Source organism: Peromyscus maniculatus, chromosome 11, assembly GCF_049852395.1.
Source record: "Peromyscus maniculatus bairdii isolate BWxNUB_F1_BW_parent chromosome 11, HU_Pman_BW_mat_3.1, whole genome shotgun sequence".
NCBI classification, from domain to species: domain Eukaryota; kingdom Metazoa; phylum Chordata; class Mammalia; order Rodentia; family Cricetidae; genus Peromyscus; species Peromyscus maniculatus.
In genome coordinates, this window is record NC_134862.1 from 64,157,638 (window position 1) to 64,169,958 (window position 12,321).

General features: G+C 47.3%; 1 protein-coding gene across 1 annotated transcript in view; it reads left to right on the forward strand.

Moving 5' to 3' along the window:
* Stx6 (syntaxin 6) overlaps nucleotides 1-12,321 on the forward strand; it is a 46,328-nt gene that overhangs the window by 2,044 nt on the left and 31,963 nt on the right. The window contains exon 2 of the mRNA XM_006985650.4: nucleotides 11,125-11,294. Coding sequence (XP_006985712.1) covers nucleotides 11,125-11,294 — 170 coding nt within the window. The remainder of the gene's footprint in view (nucleotides 1-11,124; nucleotides 11,295-12,321) is intronic.

Here is a 12,321-nt window from a genome sequence, read left to right on the forward strand (position 1 = left end):
TTCTTGTCCTCTGACCTCCACATGCAGGATTTTATACACACACACACACACACACACACACACACACACAGAAAGTTTAAAAAACAATATTGAAAATGTATCACAAATAGAAAAATTAAAGCTGTCTTAAGTATGACCTTTTTTCCCGCCAATTTTTAGTTTTTGGTTTTCAAGACAGGGTTTCTCTGCGTAACAGCCCTAGCTGTTATCTGTGCATCTTATTTGTGCAGTGGTCAAAGCTGACCAGTGTGTTTGTTTTTATAGTTGAGGGTACTGGGAAAATTTAAATGGTATTTTAGATGAGATACTTTACTATCCATGGTGTATACAATCAAATATATTAAAACTGTTTCTTAATATTCAGTAAAAAGGTATTTCTTTTACCTTGCTTTAATTTAGATGGGAGAAGGAAAACCTTTTTACTGATGTGTTAAGAAACAATCTTAAGCTGGGTGGTGGTGGTGGTGGTGGTGGTGGTGGTGGTGGTTGTGGTGGTGGTAGTGGCGCACGCCTTTATTTCCAGCACTGGAGAAGCAGAGGCAGGCGGATCTCTGAGTTCAAGGCCAGCCTGGTCTACAGAGCGAGATCCAGGAAAGGCTCCAAAGCTACACAGGGAAATGAAAAAAAAAAAAAAAAAGAAAGAAACAGTTTTAATATATTTGATTGTATACACCATGGATAACCTGGAACTTGCTTTGTAGACTAGGCTGGCCTCAAACTCACAATGATCCTCTTGCCTCTGCCTCCTGAGTGCTGGGATTAAAAGTGAGTGCCACCACCGCCTGGCAAATGTCTTCATTAATAGATTTAAAATATTATTGCCAGCTGTGATTTTTTATTTTTATTTTTAGATAGGGTCTTGTTATGTAGAGCTTGCTGGCCTGGTACTTGCAGTGTCCTCCAGACTAACCTTAGACTCAGCAGTTATTGCTCAGCCTTCTGAGTGCTGAGATTGTAGGCATGCACATGGCTTCAACATGCAGTTAAAGATTATTTGTATTAAGTCTTCAAAATTTGTTATTTTCAACTTCTATCTCATTTCAATTTGGCTGTTAGAAATGTGAACATATTGTCCTATATTTAGAATTCTTTAAACTTACAGTTCAAGGGATATAGTCAAAGTCTGGGGTGATAGGGAACATTTGTAATCCCAGCACCTCAAAGTTAGTGGCAGAAGGAACAGGTGTTCAATCTCAATAAGTTTGAGATTAGCCTGGGCTACATATGACCCTGTCTGAAAGAAGAAAAAAAAAGAAGACACTCACATACCCTAATTGCTCCATACATACATGCCACTTTTTTGGCAACCAGATTGTGTGTCAGTTTTTAAAATAATTAAATGTTAGTTCCTCAGTGACACTACGTTTACAGTCCTTGGTCATAACTGAATAGTCACATGTGAATTCCATATTGGACAGCACAATATAGCCCTTCACGGCCCAAGCAGGTATAACCTACTTAATATCATTTAATGGCTGCCCATTGCCTAAAGAATAAAATGCAAAATCAAAATACTCTTTGCTTTGCCTACTGCCAACCAAATTCAGAAAAAGTCTCCACTTAATTAATTATCTACAGTTATACACATTTTGACCTAACTCACTTTTGCATTACTATCACCAAAATCATAGAATGAGAGAGGAAAGACCAATTTCTGCCTTGGGGTTTCAGAAGGTTCAGTCCATGGTCTCTTGGCCTCATGTGCTTGGGCAGAACATGATGTCAACAGGAGAGTGTGGCAGAGGGGAGGTGTTCATTCATGGCAGGCAGTAGCAGAGAAAGTGAGACAGGAAGGGCCAGGGTCAGGACTCCCCCAAGGACGGACACACACACACACACACACACACAGTGACAGGAAGGGCCAGGGTCAGGACTCCCCCAAGGACGGACACACACACACACACACACACACACACACACACACACACACACACACAGTGACTTACTTCTTCCAGCTAGATCCTCCCTGCTAACGTTTTGAGAACTCCCAGACAGCAGCACCAGCCCAGGCCCAGCCTGGGAATCCAAGGGCCCCTTGAGGTGGCCCTTCCTGTCCAAACAGCACGCTGCTCCCACAGCGCCCCACAGGGTGACACCTCTGACCCTGCAGGGGGCGTCAAGAGTGAGTCTGACTTGTCCTTACTTCCATGTACTTGACTCTAGACCACCACACTTACTTTCTTGAACAGCTTCTGTTCCTGTGACTCGTGCCTTTCTAGTGTGTACCAATTTCCTTCTCCCACTTAGTCCCAGCGTTCCTCATTGTTCTTTTACAACTTCTGGGTGCTCACCAGCGTCTGCGGGTTCAGAGCACCTCTTAGGCTGATGAGTTTCCAGCTGTATTTCCAACCCTGACCACCTCTCCAGGGTTAACCCCTTCCTCGTTAGCCACCTAGGAACATTCCAATTGCTAAGACCAAGCATCTTCATGTCTCCTACAGGAAAGCAAGTATTGAAACAAGCGAGGCAAGCTAGACAGAGAGAACGCCTGCTTCCTTCTCTGACTCTTGGAGTGCCGACAGTGCCAGCACTTCACAAGTCTGGAAACCTGTCGAGGTGTGAGTCACTGGCTCCTTCTCTTCTCCTCTTGTACAGCCTCCACTGAGTCAAGCTCTGACTTCTCAGACCTGCAAGGGACTTTCAAGATAAGCTAGCCTTCACCCCCGGGACGGCTAAAGAGATCAGGGCTCAGACATTTTGGCTGCTTGCCTCAGTTCTTTTGACCTTGAGTATGAAAAGCATTCCTCTACCAAGACCTGTTTAATCTCAGCCTCCAAACAAATCTGTTTTCCTTATGGAACCAGAAGATCTGAGTTTGAGCCCTTGAAAACAGAATTTTAACTCAGTGAACAGGAACTTTTTTGTTGTTGTTGTTTTGGTTTTTTGAGGCAGAGTTTCTCTCTGTAGCTTTGCACCTTTCTTGGCACTCACTCTGTAGCCCAGGCTGGCCTTGAACTCACAGAGATCCGCCTGCCTCTGCCTCCTGAGTGCTGGGATTAAAGGTGTGCGCCATCACCGCCTGACTCAGGAATTTCTTTTTAACCACCTGGGCAGCTGGAGAGATGGCTCAGAGGTTAAGAACACTTTTTCTTGCTGAGGAACCAGGTTCAATTCCCAGTACCCACATGGCAGTGTGCTGTTCATAACTCCAGTTCCAGGGGATCTGATGCCCTCTTCTGACCCCTATGGAAACCAAGCATGCATGAGAGCACAACAGTCAGGTTCATAAAATAAAATAAATAAATCTTAGCATTTCCTAAAGCTTCCTTGTCTCAATGAGGGAGGATAGTAAAACAAACAAACAAGCAGGTAAATGAACAACAAAAACACCTCTAAGCGAGATGTGGCCGGTGTGTGCCTGTAACCCCAGCACTTGGGAGATAGAAGCCAGAGGACTGAGGTCAGCCTGGGCTGCATAGTGAATTTCAGACCGTCTTGAGCCACAGGGTGAAACTGTCTCAAAGGCCGGGCCTGTAAGTCGGCCCAGTGGTTGGAGGGCTGCCTTGGCCGGGAAGCATATGGTGGTAGGAAGAGAGAAACGTCGCCACGGTCTGACCTCTGAGCAGTCGGTGTGGCATGCCCCACCAGATGCACACAAGATAATACAAACGTAGTTTAGAAAGTTAAAGACGGAGAGCTGTGCGATTATGGCCTAGTGGGGTAGCCTTCTTATTTGATGTAAGTACGTCTGTGTCATCTCCCAACGACAACATTATCTAATGACGCATGTCTCAGACTGTAGCCCACTCACCAAGCGACACGTGACTGTACTGACACATCCCCACATGCTCAGTTTTATGGTTTTCCTGTGTCTTGTTTTACTAGAGGTTGAAAATTCAAAAAAGCTAATTCTGGAAGATTGGTAGCAGTGTGTGTGTGTGTGTGTGTGTGTGTGTGTGTAAAGAACCAAAAACTTGACTAAATTAACTCATCAAATACTGAGTAAGTTCCTATACTGTATTTCTTTCACCCAGCGAGTTAGTACTGAACCTGTGCACTTGCAAAGGATTGATAAAGTCGGCCTGCACATCCTGGGGTAGTCTGGCAGTGTTTATGAAAAGCTTTGTTGTACACGTGCACTGAGCTAGCTCTTATGTATGCTACAGGAATATAATCCATGAGAACCTAAAGCCAGAACAAATCTGGGACATGTAGCTTACCACCATATTTAAGAGTGAAAAAATTACAAATGTAAGTTACTTAGAAACTGCTTTTGCTAACCAAAACCAAAACCAAAACCACTGCCTGCTCTTCTGGGCCTACAAGGGACAACAAGGGCTGCTGTGCAGGACAGACTATCCACAAGATGACAACATTGTCTGCCATGGAAGACTATACCCCGGAGCAGCCCATCTAGCAGGAACCAGATTGGTCCCCTCCAATTGTCATTGCATGACAAAGACCGCCATCACCAGACGTGACAGTTTATCAGAGCATCGTGCAAGACCGCTTGCTGATGATTGCACACTTAAATCAGTGCTTCCCAAGGCTTCCTTTTGAAGTTTCCCTCACACTGATGTAGCCGCTGCTACCAAACCAGTATTCCTAAATCCCTAATTTCACTTCCTTCCCAGTTCCAAAAATCTCTAATGGCATCAAGATGAGGTCTTCCTTGGGTCAACATAATTGACCCTGTTTTATCTGTCCTCAGTGAACTTAGGTTATTTAAATGTGGAGCCTCAGCTGTTTATTAGCAGTGAGACCCCTATTTACTCCTCAGCTTCTCTTCTTTGAAATGAGACAGAATTCTCCATTACCTGGCTGTCTTTCCAAGGTGACAGTTCATATCAAGTGCTCCTGGCTCAGGAGATGCATCCTTTCAATGTTAGCTATTTATTATGTCTCGACAAACTGTCCACTCCGCTTGGCCGCTCACCTCTATGACTTCTAAACACACAGTGCCCCCCTCCCCACCCCCCACTGATGGAGTTGCCTTCCATGAAGCACCCTATCTCCTCTACCGACACCACCATCAGTAAAGAGTACGTGCTAGCTTCTGTCTGTGCATTTAAGGCACTAGGCTGGAAGTAGAGAAAACATAAAATACCAGTCCAACCCTCTGCTCACAGTCTACTTAGACACCGAGAAGCAGCAGCATGGTAATGAATGACAGGCACCAAGAGAGGCCCTTCCTGGAGGCCGTGGAGATGCTCACAGTGACTCTGGGAAGCTGGGTGTGTAAATAGGCAGAGTGGTGTCTGTGAAGTGAGAGCACCTAGCGTTGTGGCAGTCACAGACCGGCCTGGCGTGCCGGAGCGCCGAGTCAGAAGGGAGCAGGGTAAGTGCGGCCCTCTAGGCCAGTGCTCCGACAGGTGGTGTTCGGTGGGTGGCTAAAGAGGAAGGGGTTAACCCTGGAGAGGTGGTCAGGGTTGGGAATACAGCTGGAAACTCATCAGCCTAAGAGGTGCTCTGAACCCGCAGACGCTGGTGAGCACCCAGAAGTTGTAAAAGAACACTGGGGAACGCTGGGACTAAGTGGGAGAAGGAAATTGGTACACACTAGAAAGGCCCGAGTCACAGGAACAGAAGCTGTTCCGAGAAAGTAAGTGTGGTGGTCTAGAGTCAAGTACACGGAAGTAAGGACAAGTCAGATTCACTCTTGACCCCGCCTGCAGGGTCAGAGGTGTCACCCTGTGGGGCGCTGTGGGAGCAGCGTGCTGTTTGGACAGGAAGGGCCACCTCAAGGGGCCCTTGGATTCCCAGGCTGGGCCTGGGCTGGTGCTGCTGTCTGGGAGTTCTCAAAATGTTAGCAGGGAGGATCTAGCTGGAAGAAGTAAGTCAGTGTGTGTGTGTGTGTGTGTGTGTGTGTGTGTGTGTGTGTGTGTCCATGTGTGTATGTGTGTGTGTGTGTGTGTCCCCGTGTGTGTGTCCCCGTCCTTGGGGGAGTCCTGACCCTGGCCCTTCCTGTCTCACTTTCTCTGCTACTGCCTGCCATGAATGAACACCTCCCCTCTGCCACACTCTCCTGTTGACATCATGTTCTGCCCAAGCACATGAGGCCAAGAGACCATGGACTGAACCTTCTGAAACCCCAAGGCAGAAATTGGTCTTTCCTCTCCTGTTCTCTCTATGATTTTGGTGATAGTAATGCAAAAGTGAGTTAGGTCAAAATGTGTATGACTGTAGATAATTAATTAAGTGGAGACTTTTTCTGAATTTGGCTGACAGTTAGGCTAGGTGAAGAGTGTGTTGTCGGTTTTCCCGGAAATGCAGATGTGTGGAAGTCAAGCAATGGGAAGAGCTCCTCTTTTATCAGTGAGTGGCCCTGGAATGAAGTGTGTGGGGTGCAGGGCAGGAACGAGCTTGGGCAGCGTGGGAGGTGGGTGAGGAAAGGGGTGGCTGGGGCTTGCCCAGCTTGCGGCTGGGTCTTTGAGGCTGCACCTCTGCATCAGACGATTGCCTTTACTAGGCTCCTGGATGTTGTGGAACCAGAGACGTGTCTGTAAGTCCTTACGGAGAAGTTTGTTGTCCCAGACACGGGCTGCACCAGTGTATGAGTTGTCCGTTTGCTTCTTACACTGGGAAGCTGGCATCCATTTCCGTCAGTCGGCAGTCTGTGCTCCCTGGTGTTGCACCTGGCAGACCTTTGTAGCTGCCTTGATTGACAGAAGGAAGCAGTGACACTCGTTCCCGAAGTCCCTCAGCTAGTGCAGCTTCCCCCTGCGTCATCTTCTCTCAGGACACAAGCTTAGGGTGCCTCAGCTGACAGGTCGAAAGTCAGCCACACTGAAGCCACTCCACCAGAGGATGAGGAGAGACCTCAGGCTGCTGGGGGAAGTGACTGGGGAGCCCCTGTTCTTCACCTTCTTCATCCCAGACCTGAGACAGCTCATCCCTGTTGGTGTCTGATTCCTCACCCACAGAGCCTGTGAGCACAGCCAACACTATTTAGTTGGGAGTAATTGTTACGCAAGCACAGTAGCGGGAGCAGATGCCACCCCAGAGTCTGTGCGCATTGTCAAAGAAGGCAGAACCCAAAGGGAGGGTGGAACTGCAGTCCTGCAGTTTGTTTCTAAGAAACAAAACCCTTTTCTGTTAGTGTAGTGCAGTAACCGAGGCTGGACACTTTGTAAAGAAAAGAGGTTTACTTATCTCCTGGAAAATCCAAGATTGGGTTCTGTAGAGAAAGACCCCTGGGCTGTATCACAAGGTGATCAGTCATTTGTGAGAGGGACAGGTACTGTGGAGGCAGGAAGCCAGAGATCAAGGAGGGGGACAAGCTCTGCCTTTGTAGCAACTTTTCTTCAGGAGCTAGCTGGGGTCCCACAAGAACTCCTTTATGGCTTTTGAGTGCCATGGCCAAGGATCTGATCACCTCCCACTAGGACATGCCTCTAAGGCTCTCAACACCGCCACACTGCCATATTGAGGGCCAAGCCACCTGCATGAACCCTTAGAGACCCATTCAAGCCATGTCCAGAGTGTGGCACTCACTATTAGCTGAGACATTCCTCATTTCTTTTTCTACTTGGCAAACTTTCTTTTTCTTTTCCAGACAGGGCTCACTAGACCAGGCTATCCTGGAATACAGAGACCCTCCTGTTTCTTTCTGCCTTCTGAGTGCTGAGATTAAAGGTGTTGCACCACCATGCCCAGCCTACACTTGGCAAACTTCTGAGTGCTGAGATTAAAGGTGTTGTACCACCATGCCCAGCCTACACTTGGCAAACTTCATTAGATACAAGTCAGAAAACATTGTGATTTTTTTTTTTTTGGAGGCGGTGACATTTGGGAATATTCTCTGCAGCCCTCCCAAGCTGGGTTGGTTGGGGTAGCGAGCCGTTTACTAGGGCATGACAGATTGAAGAGTTGTTTGGAAGAGGCTTTAAAATCTGTAGCACCTGGTCAGCGTTGAGTTAGCTTCCAGAGGGGAGTCCTGTTGCTTCAACTTTTGTTTAAAGGGGGTGTAGAATCTTGTTGGGAACTTTGGGTGGCTCTTCTGTTCTGCAGAGGTGCAGTCTTTCATTTACCAGGGAAGAAGAGCTGTCACGAGTGCTCCTGTTGCCATGAGGTGGTTGGTGTTGAGAACTCGTCAGGCCCCTTGGTTGTGACAGGCTGTCTGTCGGCGGACAGCAAGTGGGCAGTCTGTTTTTGAAGCTTTCCTACCCCGGCGCTTTGTGGCCTGTGGCATGGTGCCTGACACTGACTCTGGAAGCAGATGAGCAGATGCTTGCCTGGCTCACGGGGAGATGGTTATTTCTCTTCCTCAGTGACTTGATCAAGGCTTCTCTGCATGAGGAGCTAGAGCCACAGCTCTTAGGAAGCTGGCGAGCGAGCTTTCATTGAAATGCCAGACACGATTCCAATGCTGTTGGTGAGCCAACTGTTCCTTTCCAAGAAGCTTGCTTCGCCTACTCCTGAGAAGTCAAAGTGTATCTGTGCTCCTGTGTATTCTTTCATCATTCCCATTGCATATTTGGGAGGAAGACCTGGAAACAGCTAAGCTGGACTGTCCGAATAAAGGAGTGTTTTGCTCACAGCCGCTCATTCAGTAAAGCTCTCAAGGGGCTGGCTGTGTAGGGCAGGTGGTTTCCTGGAAGCCCCTCCTCAGCTGGTTTGACTGAGGCCCTCCCTTTCCTTTCCTGGGAAGTCTGAGAAGGAAAGAAGGGCATTTACTTCTCCTTCTGCCCTCCAGGATGGAAAATGGATGGGTGGCGGGATTATGTGCTGCTGAGGTTTATCGATTGACTTAGTTGAAATACTAAGTACTCCTCAGTGTTTATTGCTAGGTGCTTGTATGCAGTTCTGAGTGGAGGAGTGTCCTGGTTGGTCTTGTCATTATTAAAGGTGGCTTGTGGCTCTTAGCACTATGTAGAAATTTCAAGTTTTTTGGGAAGTTCTGAACAGTGTTTCCAAAAGTTTGCTGTAAGGCATAGTTGCATTTGCTTACAGTAAGCTCAGCCTTCAGGGAGCTGAGGCAGAAGGATTCTAAATTCAAGGTTAGCCTAGGCTACATAACATAGTGAGATTCTTTCAAAATCCACCACCAACTAGGGATGGTGGCTCAATCCTTTAATCTGTACACTCGGGAGGCAGAGGCAGGCAAATCTCAGTTCGAGACCAGCCTGGTCTACAGAGTGAGCTCCAGGACAGCCAGGACTACACAGAGAGACTCTTGTTTTGTAACACAAACAAACAACAACCAAACCAAAAAAAACCCTACCACCATTCGAGAACTTGGTTGTGACCCACATTATTCCCTATTACTTATTCATGCCTGGAAAATGTTACTAGCAGGTTGGGCTCTTGGATTCTCTGGGAGGCCTCTTCAGTACTGTCAAGTTGAGGTTCCTGGATACACTATGACCTCTGGCTTTTCTTTCAAGGTCTGAGCCATTGATGACAGTACCTACCTTTGAGGTCTCTTAAAACATCTGCCTTAGAAATGTGAACTAAAGCCGGGCGGTGGTGGCGCACGCCTTTAATCCCAGCACTCGGGAGGCAGAGGCAGGCGGATCTCTGTGAGTTCGAGGCCAGCCTGGGCTACCAAGTGAGATCCAGGAAAGGCGCAAAGCTACACAAGAGAAACCCTGTCTCGGAAAACCAAAAAAAAAAAAAAAAAAAAAAGAAATGTGAACTAATGAATATTTACCTTTCCTATTGCTTTGTTTTTTTATTTTTATTTATTTATTTTTTTTGGTTTTTCGAGACAGGGTTTCTCTGTGTAGCTTTGCGCCTTTCCTGGAACTCGCTTTGGAGACCAGGCTGGCCTCGAACTCACAGAGATCCACCTGGCTCTGCCTCCCAAGTGCTGGGATTAAAGGCGTGCGCCACCACCGCCCGGCTTCTGCTTTGTTTTTTAAAGACAGAGTTTCCCTCTGTAGCCCTGGCTGTCCTAGAACTTGCTCTGTAGACCAGGCTGGCCTCGAACTCAGAAATTTGCCTGCCTCTGCCTCCTGAGTGCTGGCTGAGATATCACCACCCTTGGCTCCCTCCCCTTTTTTTAAGGATTACTTTACCCATAATAAAATCCACCCCTTTCAGTGTCTGCTTCTGCACAATTACATGGACTCATGGGTCTGCAATTACTGTAGTTAGGATCCCAGACAGGGCTATGGAGACAGTTCATTTGTAACGCGCTTGCTGGGCAAGCGTGAGGACCTTAGTTGGCTCTCCAGCAACCATAGCTTGTTATCCCAGCTTGGGTAGGTGGAGACAGGGAGAGATCTGGGGCTTGCTCCCTAGACAGCTCAGCTTCATTAATGAGCCCCAGGCCAATGAGAGACACAATGGCACAAACCAGGGTGGCTAGCTGCTCAAGAACAGTGCTGAGGTTGCTGTTTGGCCTTGACATGCGTGTGCCCACATTTATGCCCGCATACTGACTTTTTGGAACAGTAGCTTCAGGATATAACGTTAAATGGGATTTAAGCTCCGTCTTAGTGAGGGGTACTCATAGACCTTTTTAACTACATCTGCTGTGAAAGCATGCTGCATGGTAGCATTTCTGGGCCTAGTCCCACACTCTAAACAAGAAAAGCATCATTCTGGTACACAGTGTAACTTAATCTAGGGAAGCAGATACTAGCAAAGCTGAAATGTTTAGAAATCTTCCAGGGAGATTTTGAGTTTAAAATGTCTCAGATTCAAATACTTTATATAAAACACAAGTCATGGGAGAGTAGTTAGTTCTCCACTCTTCCTACCCCAAGAAAATAAAGATTGACTATTACACCCAATGAAAGCTAAATGAATGTGAAGGACCCTTAGTTAAGCAATAAGATTGCTTCTTTGTGTCACTTTAGTATTGTCTGTTTAGAAAAAAAAAAGGAACTGTCTTCCTCAAACAAATGTGATGTTAAAGTTGCTGAAATAATGGCCAATTATTCTGCATCTGCTGGGAACATAATACCCAGTCTGTGTGTTTGGGCCTTGTTCAGTACGACAAGGTTGTGAGGGTGGTGTGTGGTGGTGATGTGACGGGGTTGTGAGGGTGGTGATGGTGATGTGACGGGGTTGTGAGGTTGTGAGGGTGGTGATGGTGATGTGATGTTGTGAGGGTGGTGATGGTGATGTGACCGGGTTGTGAGGGTGGTGTGTGGTGATGTTGCCTTAAGTCCTGCCGTCATTCATGGACTGAGTCATGTGTGATCTCTCCTTCCTTCCCCTTCCCCTTGACTACAGAGAGGTACAGAAGGCAGTCAACACTGCCCAAGGGTTGTTTCAGAGATGGACGGAGCTCCTGCAGGGCCCCTCTGCAGCAACAAGGGAAGAGATCGACTGGACCACCAACGAGCTGAGGAACAACCTCCGAAGCATAGAGTGGGATCTGGAGGACCTGGATGAGACCATCAATATCCTTCCTTCTGTGGTGGAGGGTGGAGGGCCTCGGCAACAGAGGCAAGAGGGCAGTTCTGTCCAGACCTTGAGCCGTAGATGAAAGGTTTGCTTCTATGGAGATTGATCTGGCTCTTGTTTGTACATGACTTTTGAAGTCTGCCCAGTGAGCTCAGGTAGGACAGCCTTGAGCTTCCGTGGATGGTGAATCCTGCATTATCCAGGCTGCTAGAGCAGTGATCATCACTTTGGACCCTGGAGTCAGTCTGCTGGTGTTCAGTTTCTCACTCCACTATACACAGTCTCCCTCGTACACAGTAAAATATTAATACTTGTGATATCTGTGCAGATTTCCCTCACACACCAAACAGTTCTCCAACAGACCCCAGCTAAGTGTCCGTCCTACAGTTTTGACACTATCTCCCTGGAGATAGCATGGGATGTTGTAGCATTCATGGCCCCCATATCAGATGCCACGTGCAAACCCCAGGTTCTGACCTGTGCTTCAGACCCACATCCTGTTTGTTTAATTTTCAAGAGCAGTTTGTAGAGCTCAGAGAAATACATTGCTTGGGTTGCCCGTGTATTGGAGTCTGTATGTGGAAGAGATGCCCAGGAGAGCATGTGTGGTCTCCAGGAATGCCATCCTCCGGTGGTGCTCCACAGGAACCCTGTCCGTTTCAGTATTATAAAAGCTTCATCTCAGAAATATTATTCATTAGGTCATTGGACATTGTTGATTAGCTCAGCCTTTAGTCCCTTTCTCCTCCCAGGGGTAATTGTGGCTGGAAGTTCATGCCACTAGTTACAGCGTTGGTTTGTTTGGTGACCAGAGGAACTGTGTAGGAATTATCAGTCATCTCCTAGCAATAGCAATAGAATCTAGAGACTCCAAGGGCCTTAGGAGCTCTGGGCCAGGGACAGTGTGGAATATATATTTGATAAGAGTGTCACAATAGTGACTCTGGCTTTAGTGTCCTCTTCAAAAGAATGCTAGGACAACGAGATTGCCCAGCTTCTAGTGTCGAGAGAGTTAGATGTGTC